The sequence below is a fragment of the Paralichthys olivaceus genome, chromosome 1 (assembly GCF_024713975.1).
Source record: "Paralichthys olivaceus isolate ysfri-2021 chromosome 1, ASM2471397v2, whole genome shotgun sequence".
Taxonomy (NCBI): domain Eukaryota; kingdom Metazoa; phylum Chordata; class Actinopteri; order Pleuronectiformes; family Paralichthyidae; genus Paralichthys; species Paralichthys olivaceus.
Genome location: NC_091093.1, coordinates 20,093,905 through 20,116,848, shown reverse-complemented (window position 1 = coordinate 20,116,848; position 22,944 = coordinate 20,093,905). Strand labels below are relative to the sequence as shown.

The following is a 22,944-nucleotide window of genomic DNA, read 5'->3' as shown; positions in this document are numbered from 1 at the left end:
TGACCAATCAGGAGCTTTGTTTTGGTTGCAGCCCCCTGCCTAACAGGAAGTAAAGCAGATGTGTACTTTGACACAGAAACACGAGTCAGTCTGAGGTTTGATTCCTGTAGTTTCTCTGGTTCATCAGTTCATCAGTTCATCAGTTCCTCTGGTTCATCAGTTCATCAGTTCCTCTGGTTCATCAGTTCATCAGTTCATCAGTTCCTCTGGTTCATCAGTTCCTCTGGTTCCTCTGGTTCCTCTGGTTCTTCACGGTTCTGTGGTTGATCTCAGCTGTTGAAATGGCGCAGGAGAATCTGTCGGTGGTGCTGCACTCTCAGGGAGACCTCAGACTGGTAAATCACATTCGTTTATATGTCAGTCACAACCTGTTGGAATTAAACTGATCTTTTTTTTTCTTTTGCATTTTGCCAATTTCTCACAGGAAAACCTTCCCATTCCAGAGCCAGGACCTGAAGGTACATATGTTGTTGTTTTTAGAAGATGAAATACACCATGTTGATGTGCAATTTAAATGAATGTAGTTTTTTTTATTTGTGCAAGTCAACTTGCACAGATGTCAAAAATAGACATTTTCCCTCTGGTCATTTGTCAGCAGACTCAAAAAAAAGTTAGATAGTCATACACTACATAACAGAATATAAATAATATTCATGCAGTGAAAGGTGCATACTTTTTTACATTTTCTCTGTGTTGTCTTCTATTTTATATTTCCGGTTTCTATTAAATTTTATTCTGTCTATCTAATTTTTACTATCTGCTGCTGTGAAGTGAATTTCCCCGGTGTGAGATTATAAAAGCTTATCTTATCTCATCCTCGGCAGAAAGGAAGTCTTATGTGTCTCAAAAAAAGAATATCAGTCTCTTTACATTGTTGAACAAATCCAACAATAAGAGATGTAGAAAATGATTGAGGGGTCTGGGATCTGGTTCATCTGAAGAGACCTTGTGTGACATCAGTCTGTATCACCGTGTCCCTGTCATGTTTGTCCTCAGAGGTTTTGCTCCAGATGCACTCTGTGGGAATCTGTGGGTCAGATGTTCACTACTGGCAGCACGGACGAATTGTCGACTACGATGTTGCTGGGGCACGAGGCGTCAGGACAGGTGGTGAAGGTCGGATCAGCAGTCAAGCATCTTAAAGTGGGTAAGTTTTGTGTGTGTGTCGGTCAGAGCTGTGAGATAACGGCTGTCGGTTGTGTAATGTGCACTGCCATAATCTTTTACACTTTGTAATTGTGTAGACCTTAAAAAGGTTGTCTTACTTTATTAACTTACAAAACACAGAGGGATGTGTGGAGCATGTTTTCTTATATTGATGTGTAAATAAATGCCTCTGTAGCAGTCTGCACATCATCTTATGTTAGTGAAAACAAGTTCACTATAACAAAGGGCAAACATTCCCCTGCTGTGAACCTGACTTGTGTTTTTCCAGGTGACAGAGTGGCCATCGAACCTGGCGTTTCCCGGGACATGGACGAGTTCTGCAAAAGCGGCCGATACAACTTGTCTCCCAACATCTTCTTCTGTGCCACACCCCCTGACTATGGAAACCTGTGCAGATACTACAAGCACAGCGCTAACTTCTGCTACAAGTACCTGTTTATTTATGGTTTACAGGGCGTTGCACCAGATGTTTCTTAACAACTGCCTGATCTCTGACTGCCAACTGACTCACTTGCTTAACCTTTGCATGTATCCTTTTCTCTTTTGTTGCCGTCTATGTGTCTTTTCTTCAAGGCTGCCGGACGGAATATTACAGAGTGCATGTCAGGGCATGGAGCAAATCCATATAAAAGAGCTGAGTGTTCTGTTTTTAAGTGACATGTTGGTGCTTGAGATCTGATGTAACACAGTCTTTAGAAAAACTGCTAAAAGTGAGAATCTTACTGACTTCACAAAAGTCAAGTGAAAAATGATGTGAACCTTAACACGGCTCATCAGGGGGTTAATATTTAACAAAGTCACTGTGGTGAAAACAAGCTAATGAAAATTTAGACAGGTGTGTAAAGGAAAATCTTTTTTTTTTTAAACTGAAGTACAATGCACACAACTCACACGATACAACACAAAACATGACAGCTCATCCTCATTAAACAAATATTAAAAATATTAATATTAAATAATAACTTCAATTGATTAAAGCTAAATCTGGGCACCACCCTTCAAAGGAAGGGAAAAGATAGATATTCATTGAGTAAGTCTCAAATTGAAATTATTCTGATTAGTAATTAAATTAATAACTATAACCAAAATAACCACTTCAATAGCTAGCAAAGTTGAAGGGTATGGAGTTCTTCACAGTGTAGAGGTTGGCAAAATGTCAGGGGTGAAAACATAACCTCCTTGGAGGAAGTGGAGATGAGGTATTACAGAGAATGTTTGAGAAAAACGTTTGTGTCACTGTGTTGCAGCTGGCCGATGGCTATAAACTACAAACTGGACATCGACCCAAAGAGAGATAATAGAGGTAGTTTAAAGAAACGTTAATAACAGCACTGACTGTTGTTTCACCTACAGGTCAGACATAGAGTCAGCTTTAAATGGTATGAATAATAACCAACATTTTAATTTCTTTACATCGCTGTAAATTTTAAACACTGGTACAAAAAATACAACTTTTTAATATAATGAGTCTTAAATTACAAGATGTGTTGTGTTTCTTCATGGATAGATTATTGTACTTATATCTAGATGAGCAATACTGCAGGACCTGCATTTCCTAGTTCTAGACACTAGGGGGAACCAGACCCTTAAAGTAAAATCATTGTATTAATTCAATGAACAGTATGATTATAATGATGGTCATGATATACAGTTCCCAGTTACTGTACATGAAATTAATGTATTTTAAATCTGTGAGCATCTTTTATTTCCTCATATTCAAACCCTACTTGGAATTAATATGTGGTGTGAAACTGTGAAACACGTACGAACTCCTATAATTATGTTCAGAATTTTACTGAAAATAAATCTAACTAAAGAAAAAGACCAGGTAAAAGTTTAGTCAAATTTATGAGATCAGTTTAATACCAAGTCAAAATTATGTGATTGATTATTGGAGCAATTTGCTCTAAAGTTTGACAGTTCCTATTTAATTTTAAATCACCATTAGTATTATTCTTGTCTTGTATAACCTTTCATGTTTTTTAATAGTGGCAGTGGGTGCATGGTCTGCCAATGTTTAGCCTCACTGCAGGAAGGTTTGAATCCCGGCTTGCTGGGGCATTGTTCTGCTTGTTAGGTTAATTGGAGACTCGGACTGTAGGTGTGAGTGTGACTAGTTGTTTATATGTTGGCCCTCTGATACTCTGGCGACCTGTCCAGGGTGCACCCCCTCCAGCTCTCACAGGATCAACAGTATATGGCCAATGGATGGACGTTGGCAGTGGACCTCGATATTAAACAGACTAATTGTAAAAGACAAAAGTAGATTCACAGGACAACACTTCTTTGATGCAGTTTGCTATTAGTGGAATAAAACCAGGCAGGTTTAGCTCAGTTTTTATTTTCTTGCCACAGTGACATGATACTATTACGAGGCATGCACACAGATAATGTTCATATGATTTAACTTCACTACAATGCATTGTAAAACCGTTACTCTGCGGTAAGGCTTTTTTTTTCTTTCACAGTGTGTGATTCACTCTCTCAAGACTGAAAACCAATGTACAGGTGTGAGGATGTTTGCAGTGACTAAACCTGTTGTGTCGTTTTGTTTTTTAACATGAGCACAATACCAGACACGTTTCTCTTTATGTACAGACATTCTAATACTGCTTATGGCAATGGGACAGCTCGCACGACACAGTTACATTCACAATCCACTCGTGGTATTCATGAGCGTCAGTTAGGAACACTAAAGATGAACACACAGTAGAGAGCACGCAAAAAGAATAAGTCATTTTTTCATACGTGTGACATGTTGATATCAAAAGCATAATTAACGCATATGTTAATAGTTTTATTGGGTTGTGAGTTATTTAAACGTGTGAGTGTGTTTTATACATGAGCTTTAGAAAAGACTTGAACTGTCATTCGGAGGTTGACCTCGTGTATTGCCGTAAAATGAAGGAAATCAAAAGGATATGGCGTTTCTCCCATAAACCCCTGCTGCAAGCATTGGTTTGATTCACATGTACATTATATCAACTTACCAACATATCAAACACTAAAATAATCCCTCCCACACTCCCTTTTCATGGCAATAGTTATGATATCCGGCATTTTATTTAATTGTGTCTTTGCCTTCATCAAGTTCCGCGTCCTCTTTCAACAGCAGGATTAAATATTTACAAAGCAGCCGTGGCCCCTCCCTCCCCACTGCCTTCAGTCACAATATTAGCAAAGTATTTACATGAGAAATAAATAAACGGAGAAGAAAATGAAAGTATACAAGGTGTATAGTTTCAGTATTGTATTGCATTACATGAATACAAAAAAAATATATTGCGATGCACTCACCCGATAAGTCCATCCATTTATACAGACACACACAAGAAAGCACAGTGGACAAATAAATAAAATAAACAGTGTATATATGTATATACACACAAACACACACGCTGTCTCCAGCTGGAAATATGGAAAAGGGGTTTCATGTCAATAAAATGGCTGCTGCATGTTAAGCACAGACAACGGAATGATGAAGAGTTGAAGTCATTAGCTCAACGAAAGAGAGAAATAAAAACAGAGAGATGAATGGACAGGGAGAAGCCGTCCTCTCACTGGTCAGGATGATAACCAATCACAGCTGACGGCCTGTCCTGTGGAACGGTCCCTGGTCGCCGTTCATATGTACATAGGTGTCTCCTGGCCTGTTAGAAGTCTGAACATGGCTGCCGGCATCGTCTTCATGTGGATCTGAGAGTGAGAGAAGCAAAAGCACAACCTTTAAATATATAATCTGCTTAAAACTGTGTCTTTAAACCCTAAAAGATAATTTATGTTGTGTTTTATAAAAGTTCAATTTCATGAATATCCATCTGATAAACAGTGTGTTTTAGTTTTGTGGTGTTATTTCAGAGTCTAGTTTTTATATCCTTCTTTAGCAGCGCTAAAATGTGAGAAGTGTAAAATCAATTGACAATAAACAAGATATTTAATGACGTAGCCTCCGAAAAGTTAAAAAGAGATAATTGAGAGGGTTGTTGGATAAATCTATGTTTTTGAATCTGGCTGTGTCACACAATTTGTATTCTCACCACACAAAGCTTCGGAGCGACTGAGTCAATCACAACTTTATCCTCTCGTGCACAAAAATCCACTCGACATGTTCTTTCCATGTCAAGTTGGTGACAGGTTGAATTCTTTTTCTAAACAAACACTTGCCTCCATACTGTTTTTTTTTCTTTGGCAGTGTGACATGTGACATAGTGATGGATCTGCTCTTCCACAGAGTTGTGGGAACTTGTCACAGAGACAGAATAAAAAATAAATTTAAAAAAAAGTCAAAATAAAATGCAGGCAGCTCAGACTGAGATGTACTTTTACTTTTAGACTCCAAACACGTTGGATCCTTCAGCTCCCATGAAGCTACTGAACTGTACATTTTGTTAGACCAACATTTTTTCAAGCTCCACAACACTTATTAGGTTATTTTAGTACAGTGGTTTTCCACCTCTTGAGTCGTGATCATAGACTCACTGTATATTAACCTCTTGATCGCCACCTGGTGGCTGGCTGCTGTATAGGTCATAAACCCCACCTCCTCCATGTTAGTGGATTCATTTTTTTTTAAAGATGGTGTCTGTCGGTTATTAGTTAGGTATGTCTTTGTCTTCCTGTGTGACTACTTGAGTGTATGAGCATTTGTGTATTTGTATGAATCAGTTCAACCTCGCCAACGGAGTTCGAGAGGGCCTGGACAATCTTCTCATGTGCTGTGGCCACCACGCTCTGTCCATTGATCTCAATGATCCTGTGACCCACACGGACGCCACCGCGCTCAGCGATACCTCCTCGCATCAGACTGCATATCTGTCGAGTGAAACATCCAAACACACCACAGAGGGGTAAAATAACTGCAGCAGTATGAGTATGACACTCACAAAAGAAGTTTTTATTTCAAAGTTTAAAAGGGAACTAAAACCACTTTACATCCATGTTCAATTTGATCCTTGTTAATGATAAAGCGATTTAAAAAAAAAATGTATTAGGTGGGTAAATATTTTCTCAGTCAAAACAGTAACTTATCACTGACACTGTTTCTCCAACACACAGGAAATAAAATAATGAGCAGATTAATCTTAACTGAGACAGGAATGTACACGTGCTGCACAATTCCAATATATATAATATTTTGTCCATGGGAAGAAAAAACAACAAAGCAGTGTTTTTGAATTGTACTAATATCCATGACCCACCTACATGCTGGTGGCGGTGAAAAAGATGTCGGATTAAAACTTACGATGCCGTTCTGGACGCTGAAGCCAAGCTGATATTTAAGATCTGGTCTCTTGATGAGGACAGTGGTGACAGGAGGGCAGCTCACAATGTTCATTTTCACCTGGACCTGGTTCTTTAAGCCCTTTAATGCACAGAGCAAATATTAAAAAAACTGCTTAATCATCACAAAGGTTAATGTGGCTAAATATCTGAGAACAATCTTAAGATGTATTTCATAGTTTCAGCTTCCTCCTCCAGCCTGACCATCTCCAGTGTCTCTGTACCTTAATGATTCCCTGACAGGTGGCGAGTGGCAGCCCCACGAGACTGGTGTTGTTGATGGACATGATCTGGTCTCCGATGCTGAGCTTGCCAGAGCGAGCCGCCGGCCCGCCGTTCATCATGTTCGCTAAAATAACTGTGGGCAGGATGGATCCCCAGCCGGACTCTACGATCACCACACCCAGGATCTCCCCTTTACTCTTCTCCAGTTGCAGCTGTGGAGCGGGAGCAAGTGGGGGAAAAAAAGGGAAAACTTTCAGTTTCTTTGCATCAGTCTATGTTTCAGCAGGTATTTGCTTAGAACACATACAGAACTTCTTTTTACTTAAAGCAATGTGGTTCTTCTACACAACACACTGCTATACATTACTGACAACTACAATGTAAAGAAAATTCTGTTCAGGTTGAATGTGTGTTTATTTTAAGCATAAAGAGTAAAAGATTAGTGGTGATTTGTTTATAGTACTATATTCCATCAGTTTTGTATTTCACAGTCTTTTACACATCCAACCATTGGGCAAATCTCAATACTATTTTAATGTAAAATAGATTTCCCTGCTTTTTGCTCCTCACACATGGAGCCTTGAATAATTAATTTATTCTCATCACAGTTGGTTAGGAAGCGTTATTGCTTCAGGAAAGCCCAGTTTCCTCATCACTACAAATTGCTTATGTGCCTGAAACGCAGCAGCAGCTGTGTGGTGGGGCTTCTCTGCTCAAACAGCAGAAACTGTTTCACGGTTTCTAACTCTCCTCAGACCTCCAGTGATGCTTCCAGGGCACAGTGTTAGGTAAAGAAGAAGTTGATTTTATTGTACCTTCCGCCTCTGAATCTGTCTAATTAGCTACTTTAATTGTGGGTTTCCCTAAAGTGCCTGTAGCATAATTAGATTTGTGCCACAAATGTGAAGTCTCAGTGTTTGGGTCTCGTTTTTTTTTTCCTGCACTGACACAAAAAAAAAAACATCTGCAAAGAAGAGTGACTATCTTGAAGACGCAAGATATGACAGCGTATTAAGGCCACTTAAAGGAGAAAATCTGAGATTGTAATATTACAAAAAAAAGTCATAATTTGGACAGAATAAAGTTGTAATATTGATTAAATGATGAATTTTAGGCTACACGTAGTATTAGAGGGTTAAAATGAGGAGTGTCTTGGTGAGTTTAATAACTTACTTTAATCCTCACAGTAACTTTAGTTCAGGTTTCAGATTATAAAATATTTGATCTTTTGGAGTCAAACTCTGATGAACACAGTAATATAAAAACAATTCTTTCTCCCTAATACTCTGTTGCAACAAGGTGTTTATGTGTGTACTGTACTCTTAATATCCTAGACCCACCTCTTTGCAGTTTTCAGAGTTGGAGAAGTGAATAAGGTCGTCATTGTACATCTCCTGCGTGTTGATGATGTCACTGTACTCCTTCTGGCTCAGGTCCTCGGGGTTGATCCCATTGGCTCTCAGAAACTCTTGGTAAGCGACGCTGAACGCCTGACCGATGGACTGAGCGATGAGCTGGGCCTGGAGAAAAAGCAGGAATCATAAACGTGTGTGTGATCTTGTTTTGTTGGATCCACAGAATCAAATACAACGACGCAAGTGGAAAAAAAGCATCTGATGTCATCTAACAATAGTGGCAGTAACAGTACAATACATATACCAAGTGTGAATTTCATAAGATGAACAGTTCTCAAGATAAGAAAGCCAAATACAGACAAACAGAGATAATAGAATTAGTGGATGAAAGATTACTGTTGTTAAGAAAACACCCAGTTTAAAATGACCTCAAACACTTTTTTAACATTATGGGGTTATTGAGTCAGCGGTCATCTGATTGGGTTGTGGAGGTTGAGTGCAAATAAATTGTGAAAGTAAAACATGGACGTGTACAAATGTACAAACATGTACAGACCTGATGACTTATCCTGGCCGTGAGATAAAACATAGATCAAGAGATTAAAAGCCTTGTTTTACCTCATTTCCAGTTTAACTCAGGTATATACTTGTATATAAATCTCACACAGAATTTGCAGACATTAATGCCCTGAACTCTTGAAATCAATAGGATGTGAATTAGTTTGGTAGAGCAGTAAAAAAGTTAAACGTAGGCAAAGAGTGTATGCAGCCAGTGGAGCTTCATTAACAGACAGTCTTTAAGTTGATGAATGAGCAGCTAAATGCTTCTATTATCACTATGAGCAGTTTTTAAAACCTGGCAGTAAACTCTGATAAAGAGAGGATGGATTGGAGTTTGGCCTTCTTTACTGACTGGCACTGACACTGAGTTCCTGGATCCTCTGAGCAACATTGTTAATGTTGCCAAGTCTTTGCAGGATCTGCTTCAACAAGATGAGCAGCAGCTCTGTGGTCAGAGAATAAATGATGTCCAGCCAATTTACAGCATTTCACATTTGTTTAGTGAGGTCACAGCAACCTTTGACCTTTGACCACCAAAATCTGTCCAAATGAATGTTTGTGCCATGTATAAAGAAATTCCCTTTCATTTTCTCACATTTCAGATATATCGCGTTTACAAAAACGTAAGGTCATGTGACCTTGACTTTTGGCGTCGACCACCAAAATCGAATCCATTCAACTTTAAGTCGAACTAAATGCTTATACCAAAATTGAAAAAATTCCCACGAGGTGCTGAGGCAAATGTTTTCGTGTTCGTCCATCTGTCAGTAAAAAAGTGTCTTCTGTTCAGAACATTTAGAGATGTCATCTCCCAAATGCGTCCTCTTATATAATAACACACAAATAATGTGACATCTGTAACATCTGTGTAAACTCGTCTGTGTCACCTCTCACCTGCTCCTGGTCATTAATAATTTCTTTCATAAACATGTAAACAGATCGGAGGCTTTGTGACATCACATGATTCACTTACATCCTCAGACTCGAAGACGTGGCAAATCATCTTGTATTGTTTCTTTGCCTCAGGTGCCCCGGGCGTCGTTTCAATACAGTCCTGTGAGGCTGTGCGGGGCATCCGGCGTCTTGCCATCAGGACCACGATGTTCCCAATATCAGCGATGTAGGATATAGTGCGGAGAGCGTTATCCATCATGGTCTCCTGTGGACACATCAATCACACAATCAACTGTCAAACATCAACATTATTGTTTCCACAATACTCTGAAAAACAGTTTCAATTTGTGAATTTGAAAGTGACATCATCATCCATGTACGATTAATCTTGACATAATTGTTGGTCATATCAAATTGAAAGTGCGTTGTTGACTCCATTCTGAACAAATTACTGCATCACAATTGAACATATGAAATAACAAAATGGCGTATTAATGCACATTTCCACCATGAAGTTTGTACTCATGTTGATCTGGTACATTATGGTGACATGGGGAATATGTTCTTTTTTTCATATTAACAAAATACCTGCTACTGTTTTTTATTCTGGCAAACAGCAAACATCCTCTTCCGGTTAATACTTGACTATAAAAACACCAGTGTATATTTGTTGTCTTTTTTTGTCAAAGCTCTCTCACTTTCAGAGTGAGATGAAACTATTGCTGGTAGAAAAACATACAGTCCAGAATTTAAACCTGTTGTATAATCTGGTTATAGCTCAATAATACTAAGTAGACTGTTCAGGCAGAAATAATGATGATACCTCAGAATGGGTTTGGATACATGGAGTGTTTGTGTTGATGAAACAAAGTGATTATGAATGGCTTAATCGTATTTGTTCACTTTGCCCAATAACTGTCTTGTGTCATAATGTAAATCTGATGAGGTATTGTTTCTGAACACAAACATGAAGCAGCAACTTAGAGAAGATACAGACTTTGATGGTGAATCTGTGGGGTTGCTGAGAGGAAGTTGTATTTCTTTATTGTTGAAGATAGTATGTTGATTTTAATTTGAGTTGAGTTCACTTCATTAACTGTTTCTGCTGGTTTTATTACACAAGCCTAATTAGTGTTGTTGTTCCAGCCCACAGTCACAGTTGTTCTTATCATAAATCAATGTCAGAAAGCCCATACAAGCTGCTTCGAGCATTTTAATTGCACAACAAAGGTGTTTTACTCAGAATCTCTCTCTGCCAAGAGCGCCAGCACCAGTGGCAACCAGATGGAGAGGGGAGGAAGATAGTCACTGCATTGCAGCACGTTGGTTTCTGCCAAACGGCTGCCCACACGCACACACGCACGCACGCACAATCTGACACTCTGCTCAGACAGCAACACAGCAGCCAAGTCAGAAATAGTGCAAGTGAATCATAATCTCCACATATACATTTAACAATGTGACCACAAAGCTCTACTTGTGATCTCAAGAACTACAAAGTTCTCACAAACATTTCTACTTCTACCAAAGAAGCCCAGCTCCCATCCATCCTCCAAGTTTGGTAGAAATCATCAAACCAACAAACAAACCAATAAACACACCAACTGGAAGACCACTTCTCTAACGCCCTATCTAGCCACTATTTGCTAAAGTGAAGAAATAGAAATAAAATCCTGGATCCGCCTGTTTATCTGCTCTTTCTTGGGTCATGACCTATCCCTCAACACAATTTCATGGAAATGAGTTCAATATATTTTGCATAATCCTGCTGATCAACAAACACTGATACTGGTATTAACAAAACAAATCTGACATTCATAAGGACCTTCACACAGGCAAACTTCAATCTGAATTTTCATCAATGTTTTGACCTCGTATGGCATTAACATAATTGAACAGTCATATGCAATCCATCCTTTAATTGAGGAGAGGAGTGGCCCTTATTTGGCTCTTTATACAAACTTTCATGTATGAAAAAAAACAAAACATTGAGGAACAGCTTGTGCTGCAGTCAAACAGCTTGCTCAGTGCACGCTCTCTGAGTCCCCCTGCATGCACAGATGTTTGTGCAACATTTTTGGGCTTTGCAGAATCTATTCATATCCTCGGTTAAAGGGAATTCTGAGAGTGATGTCATGAGATTAAAACTCAAATAAATAAATAACTAGAGTGGCACTCAGTATGGTGCATACCTCCGCCAAGGCCCAACAGACTGCTTGAATTCTGCACCAAATCCATCATGTTCTTTCCGACATAGTTGTTAATCTAGTGAAGACACATAAAATGTTGATTCTGTACTAAATCCACATCATCTTAACAACAACAACGCATAACCCCCTTTTAAATGCAGACTTTTACTATTTGAATCTGCATCAAACTGCTCACACTCATCAATATCAGTCCCCTAATATTTTTTCCAACAACATCCATGAATTATTCTCTGAAAAACTGGTGGAAAAAAACACACCCAATCTTGAAATGTTAAAGAAAGAGATACAATTCCTGGATCCGGCCCTTATTAAATGTCTACACACATAATTTTATGATTCATTCTTGGCCAATGTCCCATCCTTCTATTAGGTTTTGTTGAAATCTGTTAAGTAATTTTTGTGTAATCCTGCTGACAAACACACACACAAATGGACAGGGGTGGAAACCAAACCTTCCAGATCTCCTGCTGCAGCTGGTGAAAAAAGACACAGAAAGTTCTCTGACACTCACCTGTGAGTCTGCGTTGAGAACTTTGATTCTCTGGGTGGAGATGAACAGATCGACCTCAGTGAGGGTTTGAGCGTCTCCATCTGCATTCTGAACAAACAAACAAACAAACAAACAAACAGAAGACGGATCAACTCCTGACTCCAAACATCTTTGTAACAAACTTGCTTTTTCATGTTAAACAGTTAATCAGAGTGGTGCCGGGGTTAAATGTAGGAAAGTCTTGGATTAAATATTCATATTGCATGCATGTGTAGTTTCAAGTTCTGCTGTGGGCGATGCTTGTTAGATGGACAAGTTTAGTCTAAAGGTGAGGTGGGGGCAGAAAACGAAAGCGTCTGGCAGTGGTGTTAGTTTACATTAACTGTCCTGGCACGAGAACAGGTAGCTGGCACACACACAGGGAGCAGCTTTACACTCAGCCCTCACCAGCTGGCTGTTACACCAGCGAGAGCAACGCCACTTCAGCACAGAACGAGTCTGTCCACATATTTATTCCTCTCATCAATGCAGACTCTAATAAAATTATATTTTATTTCATTGAATAAAAATTGCCTGATGCATTTAAATGAGGCAATAGTGCTAAACTGTTAATAAAACACAAATAGCTGTGATTAAATATTTAATCTCATAAACTGTGCAATCTATTTGAGACAGTGGCTTTTAACATTGATTAGTGTTTGAATATTTATCTCTGCCAAGTGTCTGAAAATGCAAAGAAACTAAGGAACGATGTGACGATGGGCCCAGCTCACTGATTTGTGAGAACTTTCTATTAGTATTTATGCTGCATATTCAAAATCCAACTTGTTTTATGGATTTGGTGTAAAACAGTTAACAGATTTTTTCATTCAACATGAGAAGAGAATCAGCCGTCTGTATAACTGAGACACCCAGAAGTCTTGACAGAAGAAATTCAGTGATTCTGAAGATGGATACTAAAATATGAAAATAAATAAATTAGCTAAACTGATATAAAATACATCCCATATACTGTATACTGAAACAATAGAATGTGACCAGAAGTACCATGCTCCCAACAAATGACCATTTAAATGATCTGGGACTGACATTTCTTCCTCTTAGATTTTAATAGCATTAAGTCTTAGATGCTTTCAGTGAGAACGGAGGTCATTCACACATAATTCCTCTCTCCACTGCAGGATCACCAAAGGGAGAAGAAGCAGGATGTGACTGAGAGTAACAGTGAAACTTACTTTCAGCTGTAGCTGCTGTAAACTATGTTGATAACACAGAATGCTGAATTAAAATCTCACAAATACATAATTCAACTTACTGGAGGGTGATGGCAATGTGAGTGCAATGTATGAAGGAGTAATTCAAAACAGTGTTAATAGTGTTTTTGCAGCAGATGATGACATAAGCATTGTATTGCGATAAGTGCCTCTTCTTTTTTTTCTTTTCTCTTATCTTAAATCAAGTTGTTTTTCTTTGGCCCTAAGGTGAAAGGCATACATTTTTTATATTCAGTAAGTTTTTCTTTTTGTCATCTAATCTAAAACATTTTGTTGTTATCATTGCTAGTTATCTCGGTAAATTCATATTGTGAAATACAGGAATTAATTACACATCAGACACAACATATATCAGAGCATGGGGAGGTGGTTATTGTTGAACAACACCTCAAGGTTTTGAACATACAGTGTGTCATTTTTCCCTGTAACATACATTTTTTGCTCTCATGGAACCATTACACAGTGTTGTTGACTCCATACAAGTTATTCCCACAGGTTAGAGTACAGGTTAATTCACCGTAATAACTAATAAATTAAACCAGAGTAATAACACAGACTGGAGAATAGTGTCCAGCTGACCTTGTGGTCACGTGCTCACACCAGTATGTTGTGATTGTGGTTATTCCTATGTCCAAATCTGTCTATTTCTATTATAAGTGAGTTAAACGACTGCTGCTTTAAGTCTTTGTTGTAGATATTATTGTTTTATTTGTGGGATTCTGCTTTGACTGTATCGACCAGTAAACCCTCGATGTGACCGCAGTTTGAAAACTTCTCATGCTTATGAAAGTCTTTCACTGCCAAACTGCACAAAGTTGTACAAAGAACAAAACAAGTTTGCCTCAGCTCTTGAAACAAATGCGACAAAGATTTGTTCAACTTAATGCACAAACTCAGGAATGTGCAGGGCACAGATGAGAGAGAGGCAACACAGACGCACACAGGCACAGATGCAATGAAAAAGAAAAGGTGAGAGTGGAGGGAAAGTGGCTTCAGGGTCTTCTTTTTGGTCTGTTTATTACACACCGCCTTTTTCTTGATTTTGGCAGCCTTCTGTACCCTCTGGCAGGCAGCAGGCAGCAGGCAGGCAGGCGTTGGGACGGGACAGGGTCAGCAGATACGGGAGCACAAAACACAGAAGGAGGAGGAGGAGGAGGAAATAAAGAAGGTAAATAAAAGAAGGTAAGACAGTAAAGCCTCAAACCAAACGGCAGATGCTATCGCTGCTCTCAGGCAAAGAGAGAGGGACAGAAAGACAGAGAAAAAGAGAGAGAGGTGGTGTGTGTCTGTGTGTACGTTTTTGGAGGTAGCGTTTTGCACAGCCGTGTTGGTTATCAGATACAAATCAAAACAGCAATTACAGAGGGTAGTAATTGCTTTTCTCACTTTTAAATACAGCAAATCAAAAGCATGCAGACATGGATTTACACAGTTCCTGCGTTCTTGACGTATAGATGAAGTTCAAATATAAGATTCTAGAGAGTTTTTAAATGTCTTTTAATTTCTTTAATTGGTTTGACATTTCAAGTTTCAGTTTTTGTGGTCAGAACATTCACCAAAAAAGAAAGACAGGGCTTTATGCTCCTGTTTCTTAAAGCTTGGCTATGGGATAAATATGCTATATTCCACAACTTAAGAAAAAGGCTTTGAATGGTTGAATTTTTCCTCTTTCAAAACTGCTGCTCTGTTTTTGCAGTATTTCTTCAACACATTTACTTCTGAAAACAGTTTCTGCACGTTGAAATGATGTAAACTGAGTTTCAAGAGAAACTTTAGGAACTTACATCTGCACTCCTATTGCAGTGTATTGTTTCAGAGTTGAGTGTATGACACACACTTTTCAGAGATTCACCCTGATATTTGTGTGCGTTGTCCTGCAGCTCTGATCTGAAACTCTGAAACTATTGGTCGGAAAGAAAGTTGGGATCCTGGAGGCAGGGGCACTTGTGCCTAACCCATTGTTGGCTCTTTGATGAAATATGGCCCAATCACATGTTGCATACCAGGTTATTTGGGATTGACAGACTGCTCCACCAGTAGAGCTAAACAGCATTCTTCTGTGGTTTGATCATCAGCCATAATATTTTTAGCATCCAAGTAGACTTACCAGAACATGGCATGATATTTATCCCAGACATCCCAGCTCACAGAGATTCAATAATACAGGTTGTGTGTGTGGATCTATAGACACCATTACCAGGAAAGAAAACAAATAAACAACACTCATAGAGGCAGGGGAGTGGGTGAAGCCCTGAGTGAGGATTTAAATTGTGTGCTTGGGGTTTGTTGTCTTGACTGCATCAAAAAAAATACAAAATTCAAGGCTGAGTCACTAAAAGAGCTTGGATCAAAATGGAGGCAGTTTTACACAGTTAATGTGTTTGATTAGTTCGTCGGGAATTCTTCTATTGGAGTTGGCCCTGCAGCTGCTGGACTTAGATAAGTAATGTTTTGGGGGCACTCTGAGCACTTAGATCCAAATCAGCAAATCTTTTGTGTCAGGTTCAAGCTGAGCTGCGGCGCCCTCTTTTCATCAGCCGTTGACTTGAAGAATTATCTGGACCCTCATTACGTTTGCGAGAATGAGGCTGGATATTTGCCTGAGTCACTGTGCAAGAGCTGTAAGTCAAACATTAGTGGGGGAAAAAAAGCAGAGTAAACAGCCCAAAGGGGCCAAAGGAGTCTGTTTTTTTTCCCCCAGGGTTTCACTTTATAAAGTTTCCTCCTCCGTGACTGGTTCTCATGCAAAGACGGGCATCTGAGGCTTTCAGCGGCATCTACTACCCTGCTGAGCAGGAGGGGGGGAGGGTTAGACAGCAGGAAAGAGTGAGTGTGAACAGTCGACCATTTCAATGTCAAAAACTAAATGTACACTTATTTAATTTGTCCACCAGGAACAAATTGAGGAGCTTACTGTCGACTTCTTGTTCGGTGGACTCGTTCCAAGCAGAAGGAAGCAGGTAAAGGGTGAAAGCAATCGTTCGTCATGGTTTTATTACTGACAAGACTTTTCCAGGGAAAGAAACTGTGCATGACAGAGAGGGAGTGAGGAAGAGTAGAGTCAAACCCAGATGCCACAGATGTGGACATGATGGTAATCCTCATTTAGTTCTGCTGGTGTATAACTTTCCCTGTCATCCTTTTTTTTGGTTTCAGGGACGTTTGATTTTAGGTTATGAGTGTTCAGAGTGAATTTAGGAATGAAGATTCCACTTCATGAGCATTGGATTACAAAAACTACGTAATGTGAATTTTGTCTTTCATGTCGACCATGTGTACTTGCCATTCCATGCTCAGATTAAAACAAAACAAGTGCTGTTTGGTTTGGACTGAAGTCTATAGGGAAATGTACTTTTAAAACAACATTTAAAAGTTTCATGTTATTTCATGTTGTAGAAAAACATGTTTGATGTATATTCCTCAAAGAAAGGAGTCAAAATAAGTATTAAGTTTGTATCTGCATGTGCTAACTTTCTGCTGTTGTATTTGTCCACACAAATGTGTCTCCATCACATTCCAGCAGATTTGCATCATTATATAAATACTAGCAGGCATCAACCGCTCTTCAGCCACACTTTGACAAACACTGAGACTCATTTTTGAGCCTGTATGGAAACTAATCACCCTCAATCCTATAAATAGAAGTGGGACAAATTACACTAAAGTGAAGCCTGTAAAATTAAAAAATAGGACTGAGTTGTAGGACTAGTGAAGTATGAGGATGAGCCTTAACCAGCTGAGTCTGGTTCTTCATTAAACATGTCTCTATTTTAATTTACTTAACATTATACAAATCCAAATGTGTCTGAAATAGAGCCAATGCAACAAAAGACAGATCCCTTCACCAAAAACCAACTACAGTTCATGGAAACTGGCCTCTATTTACTTTTTCACACCATAATTAATCATGAAATCTGAACTAACAGTTAAAACATCATGTGTCCATCTTTTTTTCCCCTACTCTTTTAATTCCTGATCTATCCCAAGAGACAGTTATAGGCTACTTACATGTATCTGTCTCATCATCTGAAAGTTTATTGAAGATGTGTACTTTTCTAAAAGCAGTCCACGACATAGGAGGTCATTCAATATTTAAAAATACCAGCCAGGCTTGTGTTCACATGATAAGGAGATAGACGAGACAAATGTCTGGGTAAAAACTGTGCAACAGAGAGAGGCAAAGACCAGAAAGTGTCTGGACCCAATCTATTTCCTGGAGTTCGTGTCTGAAATAAAAAAGCCTCTCTCCAGAAACAGGGAAATATTGAGTTTCTCTGAGGCTGGACACAAGCACTTTAGACAGTGATGAACAAAACAATCAAGCACATCAAAAATAATATGAGTCAAGCTCCTCTAAGATGCACTGGACCCACGCGCAGTATCTCTCTGAGACTGCACTGAAGACATCATCATCACAACATTATTAGAGAACAGCAGGGATCAACAAGGGAAATATAAGGTTCACATGTCAGCGGACCCATTATCCTGCCGGCTGTGTCAAACACATGCCCCACGGCCTAATCTGGATAAATTCTTTAGCTGCACTAAAAGGCCACTCATGCCTTGTATATGAATATGATTACAAACAGCCTGATGTCCATTTAAATTTTATATGGCACAATCTGGACCTCGTTTAAAAATAGCTATTGAGTAAATGATAAAACATAAAGCAAACAAGCTGAAAATACTGAGGGTTCACTTGTGCTTGAAAATCCTCCTGCTTTTCACAATATGTTTGAGATGAGAGATGTATTTAGACGTTGTGTAACAAATAGTGTCAAACATGCAGTATTAGCCATGTAAAGCTGCTTGACAGGTTTTCTGTATAGAAAACACATATAAGTTGGAAAATAGAATAAATCAGGTCAGTTGCCGAAATAACCCAACGTCACTGATCTCTTTCACACATACCAGTGACTGATCACACGTTTTGTCATTTTTCTTTGGCTCTGTTCACCGACACGACAGCTTGATACAAGAGATGCTGTGTCGTTTTTTGCCACCAGGAACAAACTAAATGTAGCAGTGAGTGCTAACCAATAAAACCCTGCGTAACAGTATGTGGTGGCACATTGACAGTATCTTATCAATGTTTCCGTTGGTAGAATCAACATGTACAGATCAAGGAAATAATTTTAAAAAATCAATCCAGACAACCAGCGCCTTAATGACTTGACCATTCATATGGATTCAGTTACATTTGCTCAGTTTAGTGCAGTTTCGTTGTTGTTTAGTTGTTGTGTGACACACAAGGAATAGGTTGACAGTCACTGAATAATAACCTGCCTATATTCATTCATATGTTTCTGTCTGTGGACAGAGAGAAGACATAAGTTAGGGATGAAAGTTCGAGCTCAGGGAGGAACAGGAGAGGACATAAGGAGAGAATGAGAGCGCAGAGGACAGAAAGATGAAAAAAAAAGTCATGATGTGACCCAGGGTGGCCTGATAAAACAAGATTCCAACTTTAGTAGCAACATCCTACAAATGTTAAGTTTGCCAAAATTTGGTCTATTAGTCATTAGAGATTAGACCTAAAACTGAACTGTAAACTCAACATTGGACTAAAATTCAGGGGGTAGGCTGTATCACTGCGTCACTGAACCAAACCTCAACTTGTGCATTAGTTATCAGTACGATAAGTATTCAGAGAAGAGACGGTCACTCACATCATTGTTTGTTAATAAGTTACAGTGTCTGGTTGACTTCCAAACTTGCAAAAACTGTTCAAATATAAGGCAAATGCAAAACACAAACCACCACAGGTCATTGTCGTCTACATTCTTTATTGTCCATTATCTGAATAATTTTCCAAATATTCACAGCTGTTCAGACTTAATCAGTGTTACACGAGGGGACTATCAAGTAGTTCCATGCAGCAATTAATGGACCAGAGGAAAAACAGTGGGAAACTGAAAGTCAATTTTGAAAAAAATCATGTTTGCTTTTCTACCCGGTCTGAAGAACAGCGGCAGATCAGGCAAATAAAACCAGACAAGTTGTAACACATTGATCCTGTTGTGCTTTGATGTTTTAGTTTGATGTAATAAATCAATAACAAGGAGAATAAAAAAACTCCACACTGTTTCCACATAGACAATCTACTGACTCTATCAGGGTTATTTTTTTAGCTGAAGAACAACGTTTTGTTTATCTAGTTCATGCTCTTCGTTCTCTCATCATTGCTCTCTCTCCCACACTCATTCCCGTTCACGGAACGTTTCACTCGACCCTGCCTTTCTCTTTTGTTCATTATCTCACTCTTTTTTTGTAACTATTGAGAAAACCAAAAACAGAACTTTGATTCTAATGTTAATTTAGAACAAGAAATGTCCACCTTTCGTCCTAACATTTATACTAGTGGGACCCATTATGTCCATATTTTATGAAGGAAGCAACATTAAGCCCAGCAGATTCCATCCCAACTGCGCCTGAACAAATTTAAAGTCTCACTCCTGGACCAGAAACTATTGTACAGCAGCTAAGTATAGTTTCTCCTTTTTCTTGAGCAAATGTCGGTAAAGGTCCTGGGTTCCTTGGAAGGTTTTTGGTCCCTGGGAAAGACTGTAGAGTAGAAACAGCTACTGAATCCCACTAAAACTTATAATGCCTCCTAGATTATATCTGTGTCATCCCGGCGAAAACAGCAGCATAACTGAAAAAACACAGCCTGCTTATTGTGGGATGGTTTGTTTCTCTGCATGTTTGAGTCGGTGTGCTTGGATGTGGGTTTGTTTTTCAGTACCTTGACCCTGCTGACAGCCTCCTGTGCCTGCATCATGCGTATGTTCTTGGACGGGTTCCTCTCAGACAGCAGCTGAGTGGAGCCCAGGTAGTTAGCAGCAAAGATAATTCCATCAATCAGGTCTTCTGGCTCACACGGTCCTGGGACTGGGCCAGAGGCAGAGGAGATGGTGGTTAGCGATGGAGATATGGGGGAAGGAGAGAGCTTGGTTAGACTGAAAGGGTCGGCTGTTTCAGGGTAGAGCGTAATATTTGTAATCATTCCAGTCAACGTGCAGTGTGGAGAAATAGAGCCAAACATGATGATGATGACAGGCTGGGTGGGACTGAGCTGCGAGATGGCCACTGGCTGTGAGCTAATGGAGGTTCAGGGCTGTGGGGAGGCCGGGCTGAGATTAATCTGCATCTGTGATATGAAGATGTGGACTCTCAAATGCCCACTCAGGGGGCAGACAGGCAAATCAGCCCCTTACACATTAAACCCAGAATCCGCCCAGAGGCAGTAAGAGAAGGCTGAAAGAGTTTTATCACACACTGACACACTGAGGCCCAAGCAACACTTTGAATAGTTCCACACAATTACAATATTTTGATTTTATCTCCAAACAGATGAGCAGAGAGATGAACTTACCGTCGACAAAGCTGGGGAACGATGCAACCTTCTTTGTTGGCTGTAAGACAGAAACATAATATGACAGATAAATGGATGCAAGTAGGTGTACAGTAAATTAAACATGACTGTGGCTCTAAAACAGTAAGTCACCCTGCTACTACAAAAAGTCATTTTTGGACATGTCCTGTGGAGGAACTCTGGAGAATTGGGTCTGGCTTTTCTCCGTAGTCTGCCTTTCACACATGATAAACAGAGCAGGAGGTTCTCTGCTCAGACGCGTTCACAACAGGAACAAAATCTCTGCAGGATTCAGGCGAGTGGTGGTGCAGTAGGCAGTGGTGGTGCGGAGATCATGTGTTTTTGTATACAGCACATCAACACCGGTGTCGGCTCTTATTTACACTAACTCTCTTGATATGTTCATCAGTGTCTTATACTTGTATGGCTCTGCTTTTTCATCCTGAGATATTTGTTTTTACCGAGGGATCTTCTGCTGTGTTTTCACATCCGCTCCTCCGGACTTTCTGTGGACTTTCTACTAAGACGCCAGGCGGAGAAAGTCTACAGAAACTCCAGAGGCTCCCACTCGGACATTTGCATTCACAAATCCACGTCCTCCAGAGACACTGCAGATGATCTTCTGAGTTCAGTGCATGTCTGATAGCAGCTTCACTGTGTTGTTTTAATGACCTCATCTCTTCATCATTGGAATCAATGTTGCTGTCAGCAGCAGGTTTGATGTGATTCTACTTGACTTGCAGAGATGCAAACCACCCCACCCTCACCTGGTGTAAAAGATTGATGACGCAAAGGGCACTTAGAAAATTCAGTCACGTACAGTACGGCCAGGAAACCGGCTAAACTCTTGATCCCTGTAGAGACATTCCCTTTGGTGCTTCTGCTTAGAATAGGCATCATAAATATTCAGACTTTTCTATTTTCTTCTGCAGTGTCCTGCCCTGAATTCACACAGTGACATGCATTTACACCTCAGTACTTCTTATGCTGCAGGAGATTGGTACATGTACTTTGCTCAAGGGGACTGCAAAAGTGGGTGTAGACAGGGTGCAAATCATTATTCATCCACTTCACACACTATGATAAACTGTGGAGGATGGACGACAGAGGATTTAAAGGAGGCTACAGAGGCCACAGAACGAGCTGTGAATAGTAATTCAAGGGATTCCAACACTGGATCTGTTGGATGCTGCTCACTATACATTCACAAAATTTACACCACCACAAGGACAAACTACTGTGGGTGGAGCCTGTGCAGGAAATGTCCACCGCAGACATGAAAAATGGTTCTCATAAAACCTGGGCAGATATGCTACTAAATTACCAGGACGCTATCATGCCGTAAGCAGAGGACATGAGCTGTTGCTGTAATTACACAATTACTCAGACATTCCCACACACATGTGCACACACAGGCTTGCACACATACAAAACACAGTTGTTTCTCTCTTTTATGTGAAAAAAACCAGATCTAAAGGATGATTAAGGATTCGCTGCAGACAGAATGCACAACACCATCTCACCTCTGGTACGTTGTTGTTCTCCAGGGGGATGTTGAGGTCGGAGCGCTGCTGTTTTCTGGGTTGCTCTGCACCATTGCTCACCTGGCAGGTCACCACACAAGAGCAGGTGTGAGTGGATAAGAAGTAGGATAGAATAAAAAAAACTGAACAACACATGCTCAACATTTTCTCTGTGTTTCTGTAGTTTGTAGCCAGGTTGGAGGAAAGGTCAACAGACTCACACGTGGATGGCTTTGAATGTAGGTTTGCTCAGACTTGTATAAAAAGGGTCCTTTGGGCAAATAAAAAATATTCCTTGCTGCTTATGCTGTGAAGTGGGGAACCAAGGAGGTTATGTTTTCACCCATCTGCTTGTTGTTGGTTTGTTTGTAAGCAAGATTACACAAAAACAACTGAACGGTTTATACAAAACTTTGTGGAAGGATGAGGTGTGTTGATCTGGATCAGGGGGTGGATACAGGTGTCTTTTAAACTTTCTCTAACATTGTGAGATGAGGCCTTTTTCAACATGTTCCCAGGGAATAATTTATAGATCTTGGTGAAAACTAATCCGGCACATTTAGGGAACGGATATTTATAGTGTGTGAAAT

At 39.7% G+C, this 22,944-nt stretch overlaps 2 protein-coding genes across 5 annotated transcripts in view; one reads left to right on the top strand and one right to left on the bottom strand.

Moving 5' to 3' along the window:
• The first annotated feature begins 72 nt into the window (after positions 1-72).
• On the top strand, positions 73-5,108 carry LOC109625106 (sorbitol dehydrogenase-like). The gene is made up of 4 exons (XM_069524736.1): positions 73-335; positions 425-458; positions 997-1,147; positions 1,436-5,108. The coding sequence occupies exons 1-3, from the start codon at positions 282-284 to the stop codon at positions 1,140-1,142; spliced, it is 234 nt and encodes a 77-aa protein (XP_069380837.1). The 5' UTR covers positions 73-281; the 3' UTR covers positions 1,143-1,147; positions 1,436-5,108.
• apba2b (amyloid beta (A4) precursor protein-binding, family A, member 2b) overlaps positions 3,493-22,944 on the bottom strand; it is a 283,847-nt gene continuing 264,395 nt past the window's right edge. For 3 of the 4 annotated variants that reach the window (XM_069524695.1, XM_069524690.1, XM_069524704.1), the window contains 11 exons: positions 22,355-22,435; positions 20,832-20,871; positions 20,202-20,347; positions 14,483-14,518; positions 12,204-12,290; positions 9,562-9,747; positions 8,013-8,192; positions 6,672-6,884; positions 6,410-6,529; positions 5,839-5,979; positions 3,493-4,863 (listed from right to left, as the gene is read on the bottom strand). In XM_069524695.1, the coding sequence (XP_069380796.1) occupies positions 4,792-4,863; positions 5,839-5,979; positions 6,410-6,529; positions 6,672-6,884; positions 8,013-8,192; positions 9,562-9,747; positions 12,204-12,290; positions 14,483-14,518; positions 20,202-20,347; positions 20,832-20,871; positions 22,355-22,435 (1,302 nt within the window). In that variant the 3' untranslated portion in view covers positions 3,493-4,791. The remainder of the gene's footprint in view (positions 4,864-5,838; positions 5,980-6,409; positions 6,530-6,671; positions 6,885-8,012; positions 8,193-9,561; positions 9,748-12,203; positions 12,291-14,482; positions 14,519-20,201; positions 20,348-20,831; positions 20,872-22,354; positions 22,436-22,944) is intronic. The other variant, XM_069524707.1, reaches the window with a different exon arrangement.